The sequence below is a fragment of the Oryx dammah genome, unplaced genomic scaffold (assembly GCF_014754425.2).
Source record: "Oryx dammah isolate SB20612 unplaced genomic scaffold, SCBI_Odam_1.1 HiC_scaffold_13, whole genome shotgun sequence".
Classification (NCBI taxonomy): domain Eukaryota; kingdom Metazoa; phylum Chordata; class Mammalia; order Artiodactyla; family Bovidae; genus Oryx; species Oryx dammah.
The window spans coordinates 30,112,167-30,134,075 of record NW_024070197.1 but is presented as its reverse complement, the minus strand read 5'-3'; the positions used below and the strand labels follow the sequence as shown (position 1 = coordinate 30,134,075).

General features: G+C 49.7%; 1 protein-coding gene across 6 annotated transcripts; it reads left to right on the top strand.

Annotated features, from left to right (window-relative positions):
* The first annotated feature begins 5,873 nt into the window (after positions 1–5,873).
* CES4A (carboxylesterase 4A) lies at positions 5,874–20,408 on the top strand. 6 transcript variants are annotated; one of them, XM_040253416.1, is made up of 14 exons: positions 5,876–6,029; positions 9,176–9,377; positions 13,195–13,336; positions 13,418–13,551; positions 13,874–14,027; positions 15,484–15,588; positions 15,666–15,770; positions 15,895–15,933; positions 16,427–16,567; positions 17,069–17,143; positions 17,531–17,684; positions 18,344–18,472; positions 18,678–18,750; positions 19,669–20,408. In XM_040253416.1, exons 1-14 carry the CDS (start codon positions 5,972–5,974, stop codon positions 19,808–19,810), a joined length of 1,653 nt encoding a protein of 550 aa, XP_040109350.1. In that variant the 5' UTR covers positions 5,876–5,971; the 3' UTR covers positions 19,811–20,408. The 6 variants fall into 6 exon arrangements, with proteins under 6 accessions (XP_040109349.1, XP_040109348.1, XP_040109351.1 ...); XM_040253415.1 differs by having other exon boundaries at positions 5,874–6,029; positions 13,195–13,551; positions 15,669–15,770; XM_040253414.1 differs by having other exon boundaries at positions 5,875–6,029; positions 13,195–13,551.
* The last annotated feature ends 1,501 nt before the right edge of the window (positions 20,409–21,909 follow it).

The following is a 21,909-nucleotide window of genomic DNA, read 5'->3' as shown; positions in this document are numbered from 1 at the left end:
GCTACTCTAAAGCTCCCTGCCGCCCTTGAGGCAAGTTCAAGCTCTTTACACAGCACTGAAGGCTTCTTGTTCTCATCCCCGTGTCCCCACAAGCTGCTGGTAAGAGAGTCTGACAGGTAAACAGGCTCCAATTCCATAGTGTGTTACTGGAGACACAAAGGGCTGTAGGAACAGGGAGGCATAGACCGGCCTGACTTGGGGGACACGGAAGGCAGGACATCTAGGCTGACACTGGAAGGACCAGCAGAAGTGGCTCAGGCCAGGGCGGGTAGGCTTGAGTGATGGGAGCAGGGAGGAGGGCGTTCCTGGCAGATGGAACCGCAGGAACAAAAGCCTGGAGGTTGAGATGTGCTGAGAAAACAGTTCTGTATGTCTGGAGAGGCCAGCAAAGACCAGACTGGGAGCAGCCTTGCAGGCTGGACTGGGGGCCTGGCCTAGAGGGTGACAGAGAGCCTGGGAAAGGTTTAATCCGGGGTGGGGTGACATGAATGGGTTGGGGGTGGTGATGAGAGAGGGGACAGGGAGAGCAAGAAGAGGGCCAGTGTGGGCTTCCGGGGGGGACAGAAGGCACCAGTGGGCTCTAGATTTAGAAGTGACAGGCTGACGTGGTAATTGAGGGGACAAGAAGGTGAGAGAAGGGAGACTCCTGGAGGGTGGGGGGTGGCCTGGGGGCGAGCAGGACTGGGTTGGGAACCAAGGGGTCGGTTTAGACCCTGCTGGAGTTACAAACAGGCCTCTTCCTCCAGGCCTGAGGGCACACTACCCCTGGCACCTGTGGGGAAGTGCAGGGTGAGGGGGACACATACCAGCTTTGGTGTCACCACTGCCAGAAAGCTCCAAGGAGGGTAGGGGAGCCTGCAGGTGAGGCGTCAGACCATGTCCCAGGTCAACTTTCCCCCTTCTTCTCCTTCTTCCCCCAACTTCTGGGGTTTTCTGTCCATGGGAGGGAGACGAATGACTTGGCATGGTCCCAGCGGCTTGGGGTCGAGGGGGAGGCCGTGCCAGACAAGGGGGTGCTCCTAGGATTCCAGTCTTCTTGCCTCTTTACTCTCACTTCCCTGGGCCACTACTCACGGAACTCCCTCCCCTGCCAGCAGCGCATCCTCCATCCACTGATGGTCCAGCCCCAGGACCCAGAGTGAAGGGAGCAAGCCAGGGGCACTCACAAATTCAGAAGGACCAGGCCCTGCAGGGCACGGACTGATGGACCCAGGGAGCCTCCCCAAGGCAGGGTGATGGGAAGGACCCAGTAAGCAGTGTGAGTGTGTGAGCATAAGGGGGTACTGCAGGATCAAACGTGCACACCTGGACCCAGCCACCAGATAAGAGATTGGTAGACATTCTCAGTAGATGCAGACAAGTGTGTACATACCCAGCGCTAGTCACACACACACATTCACACACACATACGCTCACTAACAGGGTCCCAATACAGCTCAGCAATTTACTAGATATGTATGAGCAAGTTATTTAGTTTTTTTGTTCCTTAGTTTTCCCATCTGTAAAATGGGGGCAATGATAGTGTTTTTTCTGTCTTTGTGGATCTGCTATGAGGACTGAATGATAATTAGCTGTAAAGTGCCTGGAATAGTGCCTGACACACAGCAAGTGCTCGAAAATTGCCCCCTAGTGTAAGTGTGGCCACAGATTTCAATTGCACTGTCTGAAAAAATCATATGGCTCCCTCAACCACAGTTCACAGATAGAAGAACTGGGGACATTAGGGGTGCCATCATAATGTTAGTATGAGGTTTTTCCACTTTGAAATAACTCTTGGGCCTGTGTCTGCCTAGAAGGGGTGGCAGGTGGAGCTTTGTGATGTTCTGAATGAGTCTCTGGCCTTCCCAGAGGGTCTCAGGGAAGCTGTCATCCAAGCCCCTCCCTCACTTTACCTGCAGTCCCTCCTTTTGGATTTTAGATGTATGCCCTCCAGTCCCCCTGGACCGCAGTTCCCAGCCCAGCTTGCCCAGGCCCTGGGAAAACCATTCCAAGAACACGAAGCTACTTGGTAGGGGAACACCAGCTCTGTTACTGGAGAATAGTGGCATCCATACATCCCTCCTCCCTCTGCCCCAGCCCATGGGCTTCCTTTCCCACCAGCCCAGATTCCTTGTGTCTTGAGATGGAATTGCCCACTGGAGCCTCTCCTGAGGCGGCCTTGCCACTCCTTACTGTCCCAGAGCTGACTCTTCTGACTCCGGAGGTCTTGACCAGGGCCCAGGGCACCAGGCAATCAGAGGGCCAGGCCTCACCCCCCAAAGAAGCCTTGCTGAGCTTCCCTCTGTGCTCAAGTTCACTCACATCCTTTCTCTCCCTCAGGGCTCTGGACCATCCTCTGGGGTCCCGAGTAGATCCCCACTTTACAGAGGAAGAAACTGAGGATCAGAGAGGGGAAGCACCTTGCCTGAGGCCACACAGAGAGTGAGGATGGAGCCAGGACCTGTTCCCAGTACTGTGGGCCTCCCTCCAGACTGTGCCCTCACGCCTAGAGTGAGCTTTCCAGCTGCCAGAGTCAGGGTCTAAGGGGTGATGTAGGCAGAGGAACTGGGATTCCAATAGCCAGCACTGTCAGCAAGTGAGGCCCAGAGTGGAGAGTTTTGCAATAGTTCAGGCAGTACAGAGGTGAGAGATGACCGCACCGCACTGACTGGGTCTGCAGAGCTCCAGGCACAGGCTCTTTCTCTTATCAGGAGCTTGGCTTCATCCTGTGATCTGGCCCCTGAGGACACCCCACCCCACTTGTCATGCATCTTTGAAGCCCAGTCGTGGACCAGATGGAGCCTCATTTCAGTTCAGTTCAGTTCATTCACTCCATCGTTTCTGACTCTTTGTGACCCCATGGACTGCAGCACACCAGGCTTCCCCGTCTTGATAGAGCCTCAGTTTTCTCTCAAAAAATAGAGGGTGACCCAGGAGAAGATCACCTAGCATTCAGTTCAGTTCAGTTCAGTCTCTCAGTTATGTCTGACTCTTTGTGACCCCATGAATCACAGCACGCCAGGCCTCCCTGTCCATCACCAACTCCCGGAGTTCACTCAGACTCACGTCCATCGAGTCAGTGATGCCATCCAGCCATCTCATCCTCTGTCGTCCCCTTCTTCTCCTGCCCCCAATCCCTCCCAGCATCAGAGTCTTTTCCAATGAGTCAACCCTTCGCATGAGGTGGCCAAAGTATTGGAGTTTCAGCTTTAGCATCATTCCTTCCAAAGAAATCCCAGGGCTGATCTCCTTTAGGATGGACTGGTTGGATCTCCTTGCAGTCCAAGGGACTCTCAAGAGTCTTCTCCAACACCACAGTTCAAAAGCATCAATTCTTTGGTGCTCAGCTTTCTTCACAGTCCAACTCTCACATCCATACATGACCACTGGAAAAACCATAGCCTTGACTAGACGGACCTTTGTTGGCAAAGTAATGTCTCTGCTTTTCAACATGCTGTCTAGGTTGGTCATAACTTTCCTTCCAAGGAGTAAGCGTCTTTTAACTTCATGGCTGCAGTCACAACCTGCAGTGATTTTGGAGCCCAAAAAAATAAAGTCTGACACTGTTTCCACTGTTTCCCTGTCTACTTCCCATGAAGTGATGGGACCAGATGCCATGATCTTTCGTTTTCTGAATGTTGAGCTTTAAGCCAACTTTTTCACTCTCCACTTTTATCAAGAGGCTTTTTAGTTCCTCTTCACTTTCTGCCATAAGGGTGGTGTCATCTGCATATCTGAGGTTATTGATATTTCTCCCAGCAGTCTTGATTCCAGTTTGTGCTTCTTCCAGCCCAGGGTTTCTCATAATGTACTCTGCATATAAGTTAAATAAGCAGGGTGACAATATACAGCCTTGACATACTCCTTTTCCTATTTGGAACCAGTTTGTTGTTCCATGTCCGGTTCTAACTGTTGCTTCCTGACCTGCATATAGGTTTCTCAAGAGGCAGGTCAGGTGGTTTGGTATTCCCATCTCTTTCAGAATTTTCCACAGTTTATCGTGATCCACACAGTATTATATGTCAGAATCTCAGGTTCTTACCCCTAAGATATTTTCCCAGGGCCACCTGACTGACCCAGCGCCCTACTCAATGTCCCCTGTGCCCCATGTGGGCATTGGATGGGACCCACAGGAGTCCTAGGTGCTCCACTCAGAAGCCTGGCCTGGCATTACTCCCACTCATATGGCCCAGGTGAAAGGTTGTTTCTTCCCCAGGGAGAGGTGGCACAGTTGGAGCCAGTTGTTGGCAGGACTGGTCCTTAAGGCCCACACAGAGCTGGCCAAGTTGCTGCACAGCTGGGCTGGGGATTCTACATGTGCCAGTCCTGCCTGGCAGGTAGACTCACAGTCTCATCTGCCTTTTCCACCACCCACTTTCCTTGTCCTCCACACTCACACTCCCCTCCACCTCCCAGCTTGGCCCTTCCTTTCAGTAACACATGCTTAGTACAAACAGATAAACTAACCTTGTCAGAGCCTGGGAAGCAGAAACAAGTGGCTGTGTCACTTCCCTCAAACCAGGCTCTGTACTCCTATTGATGTGGCCACACATGGACCACAGGGGAGGCCGGCAGCGTGAAGCAATAAGGGGAATATGATCCAGAAAGAGAAACGTGGCCCAGGCCAGATGAAGCTGCTGGTAACCCAGACTTCCCTGATCTTGCCTTCCCTGTTCCCTCCCATACCTGACTCTCTAAACCCCAAAATGATAGTGCATTCTCCATAATGTTGGCTAAAGAAAACAGAGAAACTACAGAAAATTTAAAGGAAAAAGAAGGAAAAAAAAATCAAGGTCACTGATGACTCTGCAACTCAGAGCCAACCATAGACTCCATTTTGGCATCAGTCCTTCCTGTTACTTTAGACATCTTTGGAGTATTTTGGTATGTACTTTCCATGGTCATATTCAACATACAATTTCACATTCTACCTTTTTCAAGTTATTAAACCACATCAGCCTTTCCTCAAGGACTAATGATGACAGCTGACAATGGGTTTTCCCTGTTTGAATTGCTTTACCTACATGAACACATTTAACCCTCACTACAACTCGGTAAGTACTATTATCAGGCAGAATTTACAGATGGTGAAACTGGAGTCCAGAAGAGTCACACAGCTTGAAAGTGGCAATGCTGGGATTCAAGCCCAATAGCCTGGCTCATAACCAGTGCTAAATCATCGGCTACTCTAGAGTCTCATGGAACATGATATGACTGACCGTGTAGCATAAATTATATTCTGTAGGTGTAACAGCCTTCTTCACCCATCCCCTACAGTCTTACTGGGGTGAGACTGTTGTCAACAAGGCTATAGGACACTCATCCTATAAACAATTTTTTGTGTATTTTGGATGGTCTCCCAGACCAAATATCTTGGTCAAAGGATAGGGTAGCTTTGTTTTGTTTTTAATATTCATTTGGTTACCCCGGGTCCCTGACCACCATCACCCAGGTCTGGACTTCCACATCATGACTGCTTCCAGACCCACGTGGTCCCAGCTGAGAAAGTCAGCATGTGTGAGAAGGGTTAGGGAGTGCCTGTAAAAGAGACTGCACAAACCAGAGGGGAGCCTCTGTGTATGTGTGGAGGGGCAGGGGGGAGGTAAGGCCTTTAAATCCACAGGGAGGAAACCTGGGGGCTAAGAACTAAGTGCTCAGGTGTTCTGCTCCAACTTTAGTACCTACTGGTGCTCAGTGCTTAACTCACACTACCTCACCTTTAAGCCCATTGCACAGATGAGCAAACTGCAAAGGGGTTGGTCTGTTTTTCGAACAGCCAAGATCATTGACAGTGACTTATCACCCCAAGGCAGAGATAAGGCTGTGGGCTGATGGGAGAGCTGGTTACAATTTTTCCCACCCTCTCACCTTCTATTGATGATTAAAAGAAGATAAAAGTCGGACTGCCCAGCTTGCCGCAGACTCACCCAGCATCTGACATCTGCGGGGTGGACATCATCCCAGACTGTGGCAGGAGCTGGCTGGCTGGAGAATGAACTGGATTCTGTGTTTGAGCCTCACCCTCCTTCTGGTGGTGCAGACAGCCTGGGGTAAGCCCCCACCCTTCCCTGGTTCAAGAGGGACGTAGGCCATGGGGACAGGCCCCCAACTCAACCTCTCCTCAGGGTAGCAGGGTAGGGACATTTAGAGATCCGGGTGGATGGGGGTGGTGGGCAGCTGGGAGCATGGACATTTATATTTACATTTTTATAAAATATATTTTATAATTTACAAAACTTTATGTTTATGACTGTATACTTATATTCTTTATATAATAATTAATACTGTTTAAAATTATTATATTAGTGTATATATATATATATATTAGTGTATGTGTGTGTATAAAATCATCATGTAACCACCAACCAGATCAAGATCTAGAACATTTCAGGACTTCTCTGGTGGTCCAGTGGTTAAGACTCTGTGCAACAATGCAGTGGGGTGAGTTCCATTCCTGGTCAGGGAACTAAGATCTCACATAACATGAGGCAAGGCCAAAAAAACAAAAAAAGATCTAGAACGTTTCCAACATCTGACATGTACCTTCCCAGTCATATCCTCAAAGTAACCACCACCATTCTGATGGCTATCATAATTTAGTTTTGCCCATATTAACACATTCATTTTTTTTCTTGGTTACATGCAGGAACTTAGCTCCCCAGCTAGGGATTAAACCTGAGCCCTCTGCAGTGGAAGTGCAAAGTCTTAACCACTGGACCACCAGGGAAGTCCCACATTAAAATTTTTTTTTAACTTGAAACTTTGCTAAAACAACTTTTGGCATTCTGGCACATTGTCTGTTGGTCTTTTTATTGCATATTTGTATATAGCTGTGATATAAGCACTTAAACAATTTTATTCTTTGTTTTTCACTTAAGGTCATGCATAAAGAGTTTATAACTTGAGTTCATAATTACATTTACTTTTCCTGATCCCCAGATACAAATAATGCTTCTTGCCCTCACTATGGCAAGTATGACTGTGATTCATAAAGTCTTTATTTTAGTGCATTTCTGACTATTTTCATAAGGGTGGATTACTGAGTCAAAGCATGTGAACATTTTATGGCTCTTATACATTTTGCCAAATTATTTTTTTGAGGTGGTGTATCAATTTATCTTCCACCAACAGCATACGTGAGTGTCCTTTTCATTACATCTTTGCCAGAATTGGGTGCTATCATTTTTTAAAGATTTATTTTTTTTTGGATGTGGACCATTTTTCAAGTGTTTACTGAATCTGTTACAATATTGCTCCTGTTTATCTTTTTGGTTTTTTGACTGCGAAGCATGTGGGACCTTAGTTCCTTGGCCAGGGATGGAACAACACCCCCCTGCACTGGAAGCACAGAGTCTTAACCACTGAACTGCCAGGGAAGTCGAGGTGCCATTGTTTTTATTAGGTAGAAATTGTAACTCTTGGTTTTAATTAGTGTTTTATGACTTCTAAAAACATGGAATATTGTTTTCATAAGTGCTTACGTATTGCCTCGAGGTAGCAGAGTTAGGACCAGGAGCACTCCTCATCAGCTCTGATTCAGGGGTTTAGAGCACTCCATCACATGCTTAGGTGCTCCCAGAGGCTGGGGTGAGGACAGTAAAACATTATTGTTTAAAGGAGAGCTCTGATGTGAGACAGTCTGTGTCACCTTGGACAAGTTATATACCCCTTTGAACCTCCATTTCCACATTTGTGTAGTAGGAAACTACAAAACAGGTGAGGTGAGATAGCATAAAAGTGTTTGGCAGAGTGCCAAGTTATAATAAAAGATCAGTCAATCATAATCATCAGCTATTCAATCATGAGTAGACCCAGAATTAAGGGCAAATCTGAGTAATACGATAGATATTGACCTCCTGGCTCTGTGCTATGAGATATCAAGCTGGTCACTAACCATCTCTGGGCCTCAAGGCCCCACCCCACTCCTCCAAGAGCCATTGAAAAGCCTACATGAGAGGACCATGTAAAAGGATCTCGTAAGTTGCAAGGGACGACACACACACACACAGAGGAGGTTTGAGATGGTCCCTTCCCCCCACTGGCATACCTCCATGTTTGAAGGGTTACTATTGCAGCCAGTTCTTTGCTCCCAGATATCGCTTATGTAAAACCTGGGTACATGGGCAGAGAGGCCACCTGCAGCTGGGGTGTTGAGGGTGTGTTCTTATCACACCAATTGTTGTTGTTCAGTTGCTCAGTCATGTCGAACTCTTTTCGATCCCTCTTTGCTGCCTGACTGTAGCACGCCAGGCTCCTCTGTCCTCCACTGTCTCCCAGAGTTTGCTCAAATTCATGTCCATTGAGTCCACTGAGTCAGTGATGCTATCTAACCACTTCATCCTCTGCCACTCCCTTCTCCTATTGCCTTTAGTCTTTCCCAGCATCAGGTCTTTTCCAGTGAGTCAGCTCTTTGCATCAGGTGGCCAAAGTATTGGAGCTTCAGCTTCAGCATCAGTCCTTCCAATGAACATTCAGGGTTGATTTCCTTTAGGATTGACTGGTTTGATCTCCTTGCAGTCCAAGGGATTCTCAAGAGTCTTCTCCAGCTCCACAGCTCGAAAGCATCAATCCTTTGGCACTCAGCTGTATCAATGCTATTTGAAAAATGAGTTGCATAGAAATCTCCTAGAAGGGGTTAAAAATCTAATTTCCTGATGTGACCTGAGATTCTCTTTCAGAGGATGTAGAATGGGACCTAGGAATCTGAATTTCCTGATGATTTCTCCAGAGAATTCTAATGCCCAATCAAATTTGATAATATTTGATTAGATTTGCTTTCTGTCATTTTGTAGGGTGAGCCCCCAGGGAACCAGGGCACAGAAAAATTCAGCTTTTTGTTTTGTTTTTTGACCATGTGGCTTGTGAGATATTAGTTCCCCAGCCAGGGATCGAGCCTGGGCCCTTGGCAGTAAGAGTGCAGAGTTCTAGCCACTGGACCGTCAGGAAATTCCCGAAAATTTTAGTTTTGATAAAGGGGGAGGAGGAGAAAGAAATGACAGGGGTGCTTCAGGAAGGGGAAAAACAAACAAACAAACATAGCTTTGATATCTTAAATCAAATACACTAGATAAAATTCCTAAGAGGAACACAAAAGAAGTAGGCAATGACACAATTGTGAAAAGTTTCAAGCTGCTGCAGTGGCAGATGGGTCAAGGTGTTTCTGATGTCCAGGGTGACCCTTCTCTTCTCTTTCTAGGTGCCTTGCACACCAAGGAGCCTCTAGCAGATACCAAATATGGGACACTCCGAGGAAAGCAGATACACGTGGGGAAGACGCCCATCAATGTCTTCCTAGGAGTTCCCTTCTCCAAACCTCCTGTGGGTGCCCGCAGATTCGCTGCCCCAGAACCCCCAGAGCCCTGGAAAGGAATCAGAGATGCTACCACCTACGCCCCTGTGTAAGAACCAGAGGACTGTGGGCTGGGTGGTGGGCAGATCCCAAGCAAGGCAGTGAACCCATGCCCGCTTCTGGGCCAGGGTTTGGACAACTCACCGAAGAGTGCACTGTGTGGCCACGGGCAAGCCTGGGGACCATTCTGGGCCTCGGTTTCCAAACCTATATAATGAAGTAGCTGGTCTAGATGGTATTTAAGGCACTGATAAGGCTGTTTTTTATCCTCTTGTGGGAAGGCTCCAGGCAAAGAGGAGGTGCATACTGACTGTGCCCCCAGGACCTGCTGGGGAGCTGAGTTTCCCTGAATATGTGTGAGGAACAGTACCCCCACACACAGAGAACCCTGAGCTCTCCCCTCTTCCTTGGCGCTTGAACCTAAGAAGTGCACACGTCACCCCCAGCCCTTCACTGCAGAATATGGGGAAACCTGGACTCAGTTGCAGTTTCAATGTCCCAGGGTCCTAATGCAACCCCTAGCTGGGCCTGAGTCACATGAGCGTGTTGGGACAATGACTGCCCTTTGAAGCACTGGGCTTGGCAGTTTACCAAGAACAAGTATATTTACTGTTCATTCAGACCATTGAGTAATGCACTGTCCAGAACATTCTGTGATGAACATTAACACTGTTCAGCATTGGCTGGATAAAATACTGGATTTAGAAAAATGTCTACTATGAGAACCTGGGTGTCAGGTGATATAAAAAACTACAACTACTTGGGTATCTAGTTGTTAAATAACAGGATGTCCACTGTTAGAACACGATTGACTGTTACTTGAACACTGGTGTGTTGGTTGTTAAACTACTGGCCATCACTGAGAGAAGCCTAGGCATTCTGAACATTGTGTGACTGTTATTCGGAACTCCATGGATCAGGTGACAGAACATGGAAAAACCGTTGTTGGAATGCTGAGGATCAGGAGTTTCGAGACTGGGGTGTCCCTTGCATAAACATCTGGGTGTCAGTTGTGGGAATATTGGCCACTGGCTGTTTGGAACACAGAATGTCAGGTGTAAGACTTTGTGGATAACTTAGAACAGATTGTGGGGTGGTAATTAAGGGAAGAACAGGGAGAAAGAAAGCTCTTGCAGAGATGATGGCTTTGACCAGGGTAGTTACAGTGGAGGTGGGTGGGAGTAGTCAGGCTCTAGATTTATTTTGAAGGTAAAATTGACAGGATTTTCTGAAGAATTGGATGTGAGTCACAAGGAAAGAAGAATAATCAAGGATAATGACTAGTTTGGGGGCAGAGCAGCAAGGCGAATAGAGGCACAATTTACCTAAATGGAGAAGACTAGGGCAAGAGCAGGTTTGGGCAAAACAAGAGTTCATTTTGGGGTATGTTAAGTTTGGCATGTCTAATAGATATCCATGTGGAGATGTGCAATAGATGGTTTGGACAAAGTGAGCTGGAAGGAGACTAGTCATCAGAATGTCAGTGGTGTGAAGCCCTAGGCCTGAAGGACATCAGCTCAGGAAAGAAAAATCAGACTGAAAAGAGAAATGAGGATTGAAGCCTGGGGCATTCTCCTGCTTAGGCCAGAGAGAAGAGGAGGAGTCACCCATGAGGTGGCAGGAAAACCAGGAGAGTGGGATTGCAGAAGCCTAGAGAAGGAAGTCAGGTGGCAGAGGATGAGATGGTTGGATGGCATCACCGACTCGATGGGGATGAATTTGAACAAACTTCGGGAGACAGTGGAGGACAGAGGAGCCTGGCGTGCTGTAGTCCACAGGGTCACAAAGAATAAGACACGACTTGGTGACTGAACAACAACAGAGAAGGAAAGCTTTGAAGAAGCAGAGAATGGTCAACCATACAGAGGGACTACGAGGGCAAGTAAGATGATGGGAGAGATTTAGCAAGATGGAAGTCATTGGTGACTTTGACGGGAATGGCTTTAGTGGCAGGTTGGAGACAGAGGCCTCAAATGCTTATAACCCCAGTTCTAGGCTCTAAGAGCCCTGGCCTTCCTGCTGGGATGCTGGATGTGATTTATTGGACAGCATAAAGAAAGCTGAGTGCCGAAGAATTGATGCTTTTGAACTGTGGTGTTGGAGAAGACTCTTGAGAGTCCCTTGGACTGTAAGTAGATCCAACCAGTCCCTCCTAAAGGAAATCAGTCCTGAATATTCATTGGAAGGACTGATGCTGAAGCTGAAACTCCAATACTTTGGTCACCTGATGTGAAGAACCGACTCATTGGGAAAGACCTTGTGCTGGGAAAGATTGAAGGCAGGAGAAGAAGGGGACGACAGAGGATGAGATGGTTGGATGGCATCACCGACTCAATGGACAAGAGTTTGAGTAAATTCTGGAAGTTGGTGATGGACAGGGAGGCCTGGCGTGCTGCAGTCCATGCAGCTGCAGAGTCGGACATGACTGAGCTACTGAACTGAACTGATCCTAACACCAACATTAGCTGACTGCTGAGAAGTCAAACAAAGACAATTTATAGAGAGAGAGACAAGTTGCCTACTGATGATCTTGGACAGGCTGGTAGGTGTGGAGGGAAAGAAAACCTATTGAAAAGTTTGGCCTTGAGGGGAAGAGAGAGAGAGATTAGTTGCTGGAGAAGGTGGGTAGTAGAGGATAGGTATGTTGAAGTGCTGTGGGGAAGGACTGAAAAGGAACAGACAATGATTTAGGGTTAGGGAGGTGGGGATGAATTACACCTACAAAAACTCACATACACACAGTGAAGACAGGCTGGAACAAGAGAAGGGAACAGAGGAGTAGCTAGACAGGGTTCCTGCATCCAGTCAAATGTGCCCATCCCCACCTGTTATAAGAATATCCATCCCCAGGGCTGGGCCAGCATAGAGGGAAGGTAAGATGGCTTGACAGCCCAAGATCTATATAATGCATAGGCACAGGGCCAAGTGCCAGGAATCAGATGAACACATCTCCATTCCTACCCTTTGGAAGCAAAAACAACCAATCAAAATTACTCCAAGCCAGTATTATAGTTAGTAGTGTATAGAGGTTTGGGATGCCCAGAGGGGAAAGTGCCCAGCAGAGACACACATAAGCTGGACCTTAAATGTGAGTAGGAGCTTTCTGGGCAGAGGAGAAGGCATTTGGTAGAGAGAATAGAGGCACGGGGGGCTTAGAGGTGGGAGGCAAGAGGTCATCTGTATTTGGAGCAAAGAGTGACTGGGAGGAGATGACTATATGGGAAGGAGAGCCTAGGTCAGTGTGGGTGAACCTAGACTTTATCCTGGGGGCAGGAGAAACCAGGGAAGGTAATAAGGAGGGGAGTGACATGGTCAGATTTGTGTTGTCTGTCAACCTTTCCGGCCAGGGAGTGGAGGGTGAGTTGGAGGGGAGGTGAAGAGGCAGGGGCAGAGTCCTGGCCAGAGTGATGGTGGCTTTCACAGGGCAGCAGCCTTGAAGTGAACAGAGGGGGCCTACTCAAAAGCTGTTTTGGAGTCAGAATAGAGACTGAGGGGAGGACAGAGCATGTAAGAAAGGAGGTGCTCAGGGCACCCAGGTTTCTAGCTGTCTAGGTGTCTAGCTGTTGGTCTCCAACAGGAGCGGGGAACTGCTTCCTTCCTTGGGAGGAGGCACAACAAGGCGCAAGGCAGGGAATGCCAACCTGCCTCTCACCCCTGGACCTAATGTTAGTGGAGACTGCTAGGACAGGATACACATACACACACACACACACACACACACACACACATTGCCTAAAACACACACACACACACACACTGCCTAAATTTTGCTTTGGGTTCTAGTCCCTCACTACTGGAACCTAGGTTGAAACCAATCTCCCCAACATCACCACGGTGCTGGACCCTAACTCACATCGTGTCCACAGGTGCCTCCAGGAGTCCTGGGGGCAGGTCACCTCCATGTATTTCAACACACACAAGCAATATAAATGGCTGCACTTCAGTGAGGACTGTCTGTACCTGAATGTACACGCGCCAGCGCGAGCGCGCGGGGACCCTCTGCAGCCCGTGAGTACTCAGCCTTCAACCACACACCATCCCACTCAAGCAGCCCACTGTCCCGCTCAGGCCGCAGCCCTTCTCGCCCAGGTAATGATCTGGTTCCCAGGAGGCGCCTTCCTCGTGGGTTCCGCTTCCACGTACGATGGCTCCGAATTGGCTGCCCGGGAGAAAGTGGTGGTCGTGGTTCTGCAGCACAGGCTTGGCATCTTGGGCTTCCTCAGGTGGGCGGGACCGGAAACCCCCTCCTGGGGTCAGGGGCGGGGCCTCCTCGGCTCTTGGGCTAAGGGCGGAGGAGGTGAGGATTGGGTGGAAGAAAGGGGGCGTGGTCTACGGGGCGTGTCCTCGTGAGGGGCGTGGCAGGTCTAATGCTTGGAGCAGACTGGTAGGTGCCCGCTACCGCTCAATGGGGCTGCGCCCAATTATAAGGAAGGAGATGCGGTGGTTAGACCCAGTCTCTGAGGGACAGGGCGGAACAAGGCGCGAGGCTCCCCAGCACCCAGGCGTTGGGGCTCCTGACCCTGATAGTGAGCCCCGCGCTCTCAGCACTGGGGACAGCCAAGCGCGCGGGAACTGGGCGCTGCTGGACCAGATTGCGGCTCTGCGCTGGGTGCAGAAGAACATCGAAGCCTTCGGCGGAGACCCAGGCTGCGTGACTTTATTCGGCCAGTCATCAGGGGCCATGTGCATCTCGGGATTGGTGAGTGCAATGCCCAGATAAACCTAAGCACAGTCGCAGGACCGCGTGGCCTACGGGTTCTGCACATATACTTGTACAGATTTGGTATACAAGAACATTCCAATCCACAGACCTGCCCTCACCACTGCCATGGGTACCACCCCTCACAACCAAGGATATCTGTTCCATTCAGGGAGGAAACCAAGCCAGCCCAGAAAGGGCAATGCTAAGACTATGTGGTGGGCCAGAAAGATCATCCAGCACTTCCTGCCTCTCCACATTCCCCCAGAGGTCTATGCCCCAAACAGAGACCACTATGAGCCCTCTGGGCAGGGCTGGGGCCACGGATCAGGCATTGGAGTCAGGCTTAGGTTAGAGACTGGGCTTTGCCCCTGACTTCTGGGGTACTGCTGACCTAGAGTTTGAGGGTAGGTCAGGTGCCCTCTGAGGGTCATGTGGCTGGGAAATCAGCGGGGACCACATCACACAGGACCTCATGGGCCACAGTAATAACACTCAAACACTTGAGCACATTCCGTGTGCCAGTCACTTTTCTAAGCACCTTACACGTATTCATTCATTGAATTACCTCAACAATCCAAAAAGAGGAGTATTCCCTTTCTGCACTCTACAAAAAGAGAAGTGTTCTCCACTCTACAGAGGAAGAAAGTGAGGCCCAGAGAAGTTAAGCAACTTTATTGAAAATGCATTGGAGAGCAGGCAAAGGTTTTAAGCAGGAGAGTGACACAATCAGATGTGCCTTTATAGTTGGCTCTGACTGCTGGATCTGGGTTAAAATGAAGCACAGACAGGCTTGGAGTCCAGCTTGGGGTGAGGGATGTTATATCTAATGGGGGCTAGTTCTGAAAAAGAAGCAGGAAGGATGGACAGTAGAGGAGCGATGCAGGAGGCCAAATAGTCAGGACAGGGCCAACTGCAGGATGCAGATGACCAGAGGAGGGAGGGAAGGCCCAGGTGGATGGTGTGGGTAAGAGACAACACCCAGATGGGGAGTGGCTGGAGCAAGTTTGGGGCACATGAAGTCTGAGGTGCCCAGGGGACAGGATGGGGGTCCCATATATGGTTGTTCTCTCCAACCTGGGTAGCAGGGGAAGGCTAAGAGCTATCAGTGCAGGTAATTGGGGTCATGGGAACCATAGGGTCCCCTTCCCGTATTCCTAGCCCAGTAGCAGAGGGGAGGCCCTTTTGGTTTGTTACACCAGCAGAACCACTACAACAACACCAGATGCCCTGGGGAACCCCTGGGGCCATTCCACAGACCAGGACATGGATGCCCAGAGAGTGGAAGGCACAGGCTCTAGATTGAGGACTCCAACCCAGAACTCCTGTCTCCCTCCTTGCTTCTGCCCTCTCTGGGCCGCTTCAAGCAGCCCAGCCAGGCCAGAAAGGCACCCCAAACTGCCCAAGTGGTCCCCATTTGTGCATGTCATGGCTGCCACTCCCCCCACCCCTGCAGATGACATCACCCCTAGCCAGGGGTCTCTTCCATCGGGCCATTTCCCAGAGTGGCACTGCAGTATTCCAGATCTTCATCACTCCTGATCCACTGAAGGTGGCCAAGGTGAGTGTCTCCTCTCTCCTAAGGTTCAGCAAGGGAGGCAGGATGGGCACACCCTCAAGCACCTCTTCTCTTCACAGAAGATTGCCCAGCTGGCAGGCTGCAATCACAACAGCACAAAGATTCTGGTAGACTGCCTGAGAACACTATCAGGGGCTGAGGTGATGCGTGTTTCCCAGAAGATGGTATGTAGAACTTCCTTCCAGCCTCTGACCCAGCTGCCTGCATCCTTCTGACCTGGTACCCAGCCACCCCAGGCATCATGCCTCGGAAGATTCGCTTTAGTCCCATCCTCTTCTCTTCCCACAGAGATTCTTCAAACTGGACTCCCAGGAAGACCCTCAAAAGGTAAGCAGGCCCCATTCTGTCTGAACCTCTCCTGTGAGCCAGACACTTAGGATACTCAGGCCAAAATTCCTTCACAGGGCTGATGTTCCACTGGGGGCAGACAATAAACACTATAAATAAATGAATTATTCACTTCTTTAAGAGGTGATAAGTTAATGGAAACATAAGGAGGAGAGTCAGGAGGTTGGGCATGTTGGGAGGGGTAGGATTTTAAATAGAAGGAAAAGAGAAGTCTTAGCAAAGATTTTCAATAGATGAGAGAATGCGCTATGTGAATACCTCTTGGTGTCAGCTGAGGGGTGGGAGATGGGGGAATCCTGAGTCTGAGTACCCTGGTCTTCTCTCACACCAGGTTCACTGAGCCCCAGCTTTTTCCCAGTCAAAGCGTATATAGCTAGAGTAATTTCTGGAACTTGCTGAGCTGGTGTCTTAGACCAACGGGGTCCTAGGAGGGTAACAGGGAGGATTGGCTGGAAACCCCCTTGCCTTATAGATTGTGTGGTTCATGAGCCCCGTGGTGGACGGTGTAGTGTTCCAAGACAACCCTATTGTGCTCCTGACTCAGGGGCAGGTTGCACCTGTGCCTTACCTTTTGGGTGTCAACAGTCTGGAGTTCAACTGGCTCTTGCCTTTTGTAAGTGAAGAAGAGGGATGCCCATCACAGTAGGGGTAGGAGAGGATGCCTCTTGAGCAGTGCTGGGTACCAGGTCAGATCCCAGAGGTCTCTCTGGGGATGCCCAAGAGCTTGGGAACCTCCTGCAGCCCCTGCACAGTAGGAACTGTACAGGAATGGTGAGAGGGAGAGAAGTCTCTTGGAGGTTTGGGGGCCCCAAATCTTTAGTTCGTAGTGTGAATGGGTCCTCATATCCATTCGTTCCCCTCCAGGCAGCTGTACATCCTGGGTCCCTCCCTTGCCCCCTGGGTGGAGGGCAGATGCCCGAGCTCAGGAGGGCCTTCCCAGCCCCTACTGCAGCTCCAAACCAAGTTAGTGATGGAGAGGTTGGGAGCAGGAGTGCGGGAAAGGGTCATGGGCACTTCTGCTCTGAGAAGAGCCTTGGGGCCAGATGTAGCACAGCTGGAATCCTTCCTAATGTTTGGGCCTGGCCTACGCCTGGGCCCTTGCCTTGTGGAGCAGATCATGAAGTTGCCGATGAGCCATCTGAGGAAAGAAACCATCAGCAAGCTGCTCTGGAGTACCAGCACCCTGTTGGTGAGGGGCCGTGCTGTCACGTGTGCTCTGCTTGGTTGGACGCGGCAGCCTCCCTATTTTTACCTAGTAGCTGCTCTCCACAAAGGGCTCCCAGCCAGGACAGAGGTGTTCCTTGGGGGGGCCTGGGGTTTTGCATGGGATCAGGTGGCTGCTGCTGGGCAAGGCTCTCCAGACTTCCTCGGGGACACAGCAGGCAGTTCTCATGCAGCTAAAACACTGGGGTAAGAATTGTCAAACAGGGAGACCTTCCCTGGAGGCTCCTCATCCCCCTACACCCAGGCCAAAAACTCCTGGGGGGTGCCAAGCCTGGATCCAAGTCACTGGTGTGCCTACCTCTGACCCAGCTGGCACCCCACACCTCAGGGTGGGTGTGACTTCCCCACCTAGAATGTCACCAAGGAGCAGTTGCCACTGGTGATGGAAGAGTACCTGAGTGATGTGGATGGTCATGACCAGAAGATGCTACGGGAACATGTGATGGACCTAGCTGGGGATGCTACCTTTGTGTACTCCACACTGCAGGCTGCCCGCTACCACCGCAGTATGTGGGGTCCTCAAGAGTGGCCACGCCCTGTCCACTGGTGCTGCTTGCCACTGGGCTGACCAATCACTCACTCACCCTCTCTGTACCTCTGGGCTGATATAGAATTCCAAGTGGCCACAGAAGAGGCGGCATACTGTCAACTGCAGAGAAGAGAGGCCATTCCTTAGGGCTGAGGAGGGCAAGGCCAAGGCCAGCCCAGAGGAAACAGCCTAGAGTGGTCAGGGAAGGTCTCCTGGCTGCAAGGACAGGCCTCTATAGGGGTAATCTTGGAGATCCTGCCCAGGCTGACCCAGGCTTGGGCAACACGTGGGTGAGAGGTCAAAGGAGGGGCTGGAGAAGGTAGACACTGAAGAATCTTAAGTGCCAAACAGAGAGAGGAGAGGTTCAGTGGAAGGAAGAGGAAGGCTTACCACAATCCCGTGAACTGTTTTCACGTCCCTAGTCTGCAGATGAGGACTTGCAGTTCTGAGAGGTTGGGTGTCTTGCCCCAGGTCACATGGCTAATGAGTAGTGTAGGTAGGATTCGAATCTGCTCCCTGGGTTCTGAAGCCCAGGGGCTTTCCCTTGCTTGATGCAGGTGGGTGGGATGTGTGGGGTGGATGAGAAGCCCGGGCTGAGACTTTTTCAGCAGCTTTCACTGGGTTCCTTGTTCCTAGATGCTGGCTTCCCTGTCTACCTGTACGAGTTTGAGCACTATGCTCCTGGCACTATTGTAAAACCCCGCACTGATGGGGCAGACCACGGAGATGAGATCGGCTTCATCTTCGGAAGTCCTTTCTCCAAAGGTGCCGAAGCCCCACCTGACTCCCCACTGGGTGTCTAATCTCTCTGTCTTTGTGTTCTGACCCCTGGCTGACCACAGGGAGTTAGCTAGCAAATTCTTAATCTGGAATGCTCTCCCAAATGAAAGCCTCCCAGCATGGAAGCAGTGGGGTGGGATGTCCCCACCCCATGCTCTGTTCAAAACACCACCTTCCATTCTGCCTGCAGGCCATTCCTCAAGCAAGGAAAAGGCACTGAGCCTCCAGATGATGAAATACTGGGCCAACTTTGCTCGCTCAGGGTGAGTCTGATCCCCCAACACATGCGGGTGGTCTTCCTACCAGCGCTAGACCCAACGGTCAGCTGTTTCAGATATTTGTCCTTGTGTGTCCCATAGAAAAGGCACTCGGGCCTAAATGTCCCTAGAATATACCTTTGTCCCATGACCACATCGTTCATTCACTCAAGCATTCCACAATTACTGCCAATACGCCTTTTTGTGGCCAGTTCAATACTGGGAGCTGGAATTCAAGGGTATCATAGACATGATCCCCAACTGCCAGCAGCCTGTTAATGGTTAACAAAAATATTAAATTACCATCTGGCATGATGAGAATTGTGTTGGGGGAGCAGAAGGTACTGTGAAAGCATAGAGGAGGTGTCTGGCCGACCTGGGATGGGCGGGGTGGCTTCCTGGCAGAGATGACTTCTGAGCTGAGCTTTGGCTAGTCTTGCAACTAGTTTCTATCTCCACGTTCTGTCTTCTTTCTCTCCATCCTCCTGATGACACTCAAGGGATCTTTCTGAAATATCATTTGACCAAGTCACCCACTTAAAACTTCATGGCTTCCCTTTGTTCCCAGGTAAAGTCCCATCCCCTTCACTTGGAACAAAAGTCTTCAAAATCCTTCCTGTTTCATCTCCTCTCCACACTATTCTCTTGACACATTGTATATTTTCACCTAACCCTGTACTTGTGCTTTCTTCCAAAAGCCCTGGGCTTTCATACCTCCAACCCTTTACACATACAGTTCCCTCTTCCTCAAAGTCCCCTCCCACCACACTTTTCCTCCTCTTTCTTAAAGCTCTGTCTAAATATCATCTCTGTAAGGCCTTCTTGAACCCTACCTCCCAAAGGGAAAGTGAATGAGGGAAGAGTAACAGAACAAGGCAAGATGAAGATGAGCTCAAACAATCCTCTCTCCTTCCTCCCTGGCAGAAACCCCAATGGTGGGAAGCTGCCCTACTGGCCACGCTATAACAAGGATGAGAAGTACCTGCAGCTGAATTTATCCACGAGGGTGGGTGTGATGCTCAAGGAGGAGAAGATGGCGTTTTGGAAGAAGCTGCACCAGAATTAAGGACCTGAAAAGCAAGGCAGTTCTGAGGACGGTTCTGCAGGAGGGAGCCTTAGGGATTGTCCCACCATGCAGGCCTTGGGAAGACTGGCCATGGACATATCTGGGACAAGCATCTGTCCCTCCCCAGTCCAGGTCCTGCAGAGGGTCCCTATTCCTTCCATGACAGAGCCTTAGCCTGTTTGGGGCCTAGAAGCACCCCCTTCAGCCTGACATCCCATGATGTCCAGCTATCTCACTGACCATTGGATTAGTCTAGGCCCTTTCTGCCAGATTCTGCCCAGCTCCCCAGACTCAGAACAAATGCTTCTCTTCCTTTTCCAAATTCTCCCACCCATCAAGATCAACTTCAAGCTACTTCTTATGGGAAGTCCACTCAGATTTGCCACTGCCCCACCATTGCAAACAGTTTGCCAGTCATCCTGCTCAACCTTATGCCTTTTCACATTGGACTGAGGCCTTGGGCAGGTTATATGTTATAAGGAGTGATGCTTTGACAGCTGGGGATCGTCTCCCTTTTCCATACCGATTTTTCCCAGGGCCCCTTCAAAGCCTGGCCACAGAGACAGTCCTTAATAAAGACACGTTGACTTCCCCTGAATTTGTGTCCATCTGTGAAACAGTTGGGTGAAGCAGATGGTTTCTTGATTTGAGTCCTTGGAGGGAGGAAGCACTACTGGCTTCTCTCTGCTGGGCTGAGCCTGCGCTGCTCACTCAGTCAAGGAGAGCTGCTGCAAAGTTGCCTGGGCTGCAGAACACCTGGCTTTGTTTTTCACTGTCTCGAGTGCACCTCTCAGGACATCCACACTCCATGCTCACTTGTCCACTGGGTGAGGTCTTGGTGCTGCATTCAGACTCCTCACTCTCTGGTCTCTCTTGCAACCTGGGCGTACCCCCACTGATCCCACAGGTTTTTTGTTTTACTTGGGGATTTTTTTGTGGATTTTTTTTTATTTTTGGAAAATATACACAACATGCAATTTACCATTTTAACCATTTTAATTTCAGTGACATTAAGTACATTTACATTATCATCATCATCATCCATCTCCAGAATTTTTTTATCATGCCAAACTGAAACTCAGCATCTATTTAACAATGGCTTCCTATGCACCCAAACCCTGCTACCCACTATTCTACTTCCTAGCCTATGAATTTGAGTATTTCAGGAGCTTCGTGTGAATGGAATCATACAGTATTTATCCTTTTGTGTCTGGCTTTTTTCACTTCGCGTGTCTTCACATATTGTAGCATATTTCAGAATTTTATTCCTGTTTAAGACTGAATTATGTTCCATTGTATGTACATACCACATTCTGTTTTTCTCTTTATCTGTGGATGGACATTTGGGTTGTTACCACCTTTTGGCTGTTGTGAAAAATGCTCTGAACATGAGTGTAGTGTCCCACAGGTTTTGTGCCATAAACTATAATGTCAATTAGATTCTTTATTCCTAGAGGGTTTTCTTAGTCTGTGAGACAACTGGAGACTGCAAAGCCCCATGGGGTGAGGGACACCCAATCCTCCATACCCTCACATCTAAGCCCCCAATACAAAGGGATGGTTGGAGGAGAGAGAAGAGCCCCTTTCAGGTAAACATTTATCTTCACGACAATGATGGCACATAGATTTTATTATCCCATTTCTACAGACAAGTAAACTGAGACAAGAGAGACATAAAAGAGAGACATAAAAGTCCTTGCTCAAGGTCATGGGCTAGTGGTGGCAGAGTGGGAATTTGATCCAGGCCTGTCTGACTCACCCTGCCACCTCTATCCAGACCTGGAACAACCCCTGAGAGAAGGTGGCCCCCAGAGGAGGTGTGACAGCTCCAATTTCAGGGGAGGAACAGCCAGAAGTCCCTGTCTACCTCTAACCAGGGAACAGGTGACTAAATAGCCATTTCTCAGTGAGAGCCAGAGTGAGGACTAGGAGCTCAGGCCCTGGAGGGTGGTCCTGGGCAACCGAAACAGAAATCAGCAGATGCTGGCTGAGGTCTAGCTGGGCTTCACACACACACACACACTCACACACACACACACTCACACACACACACACTCACACACACACACACACACACACACACAGGATGCCTATATGGG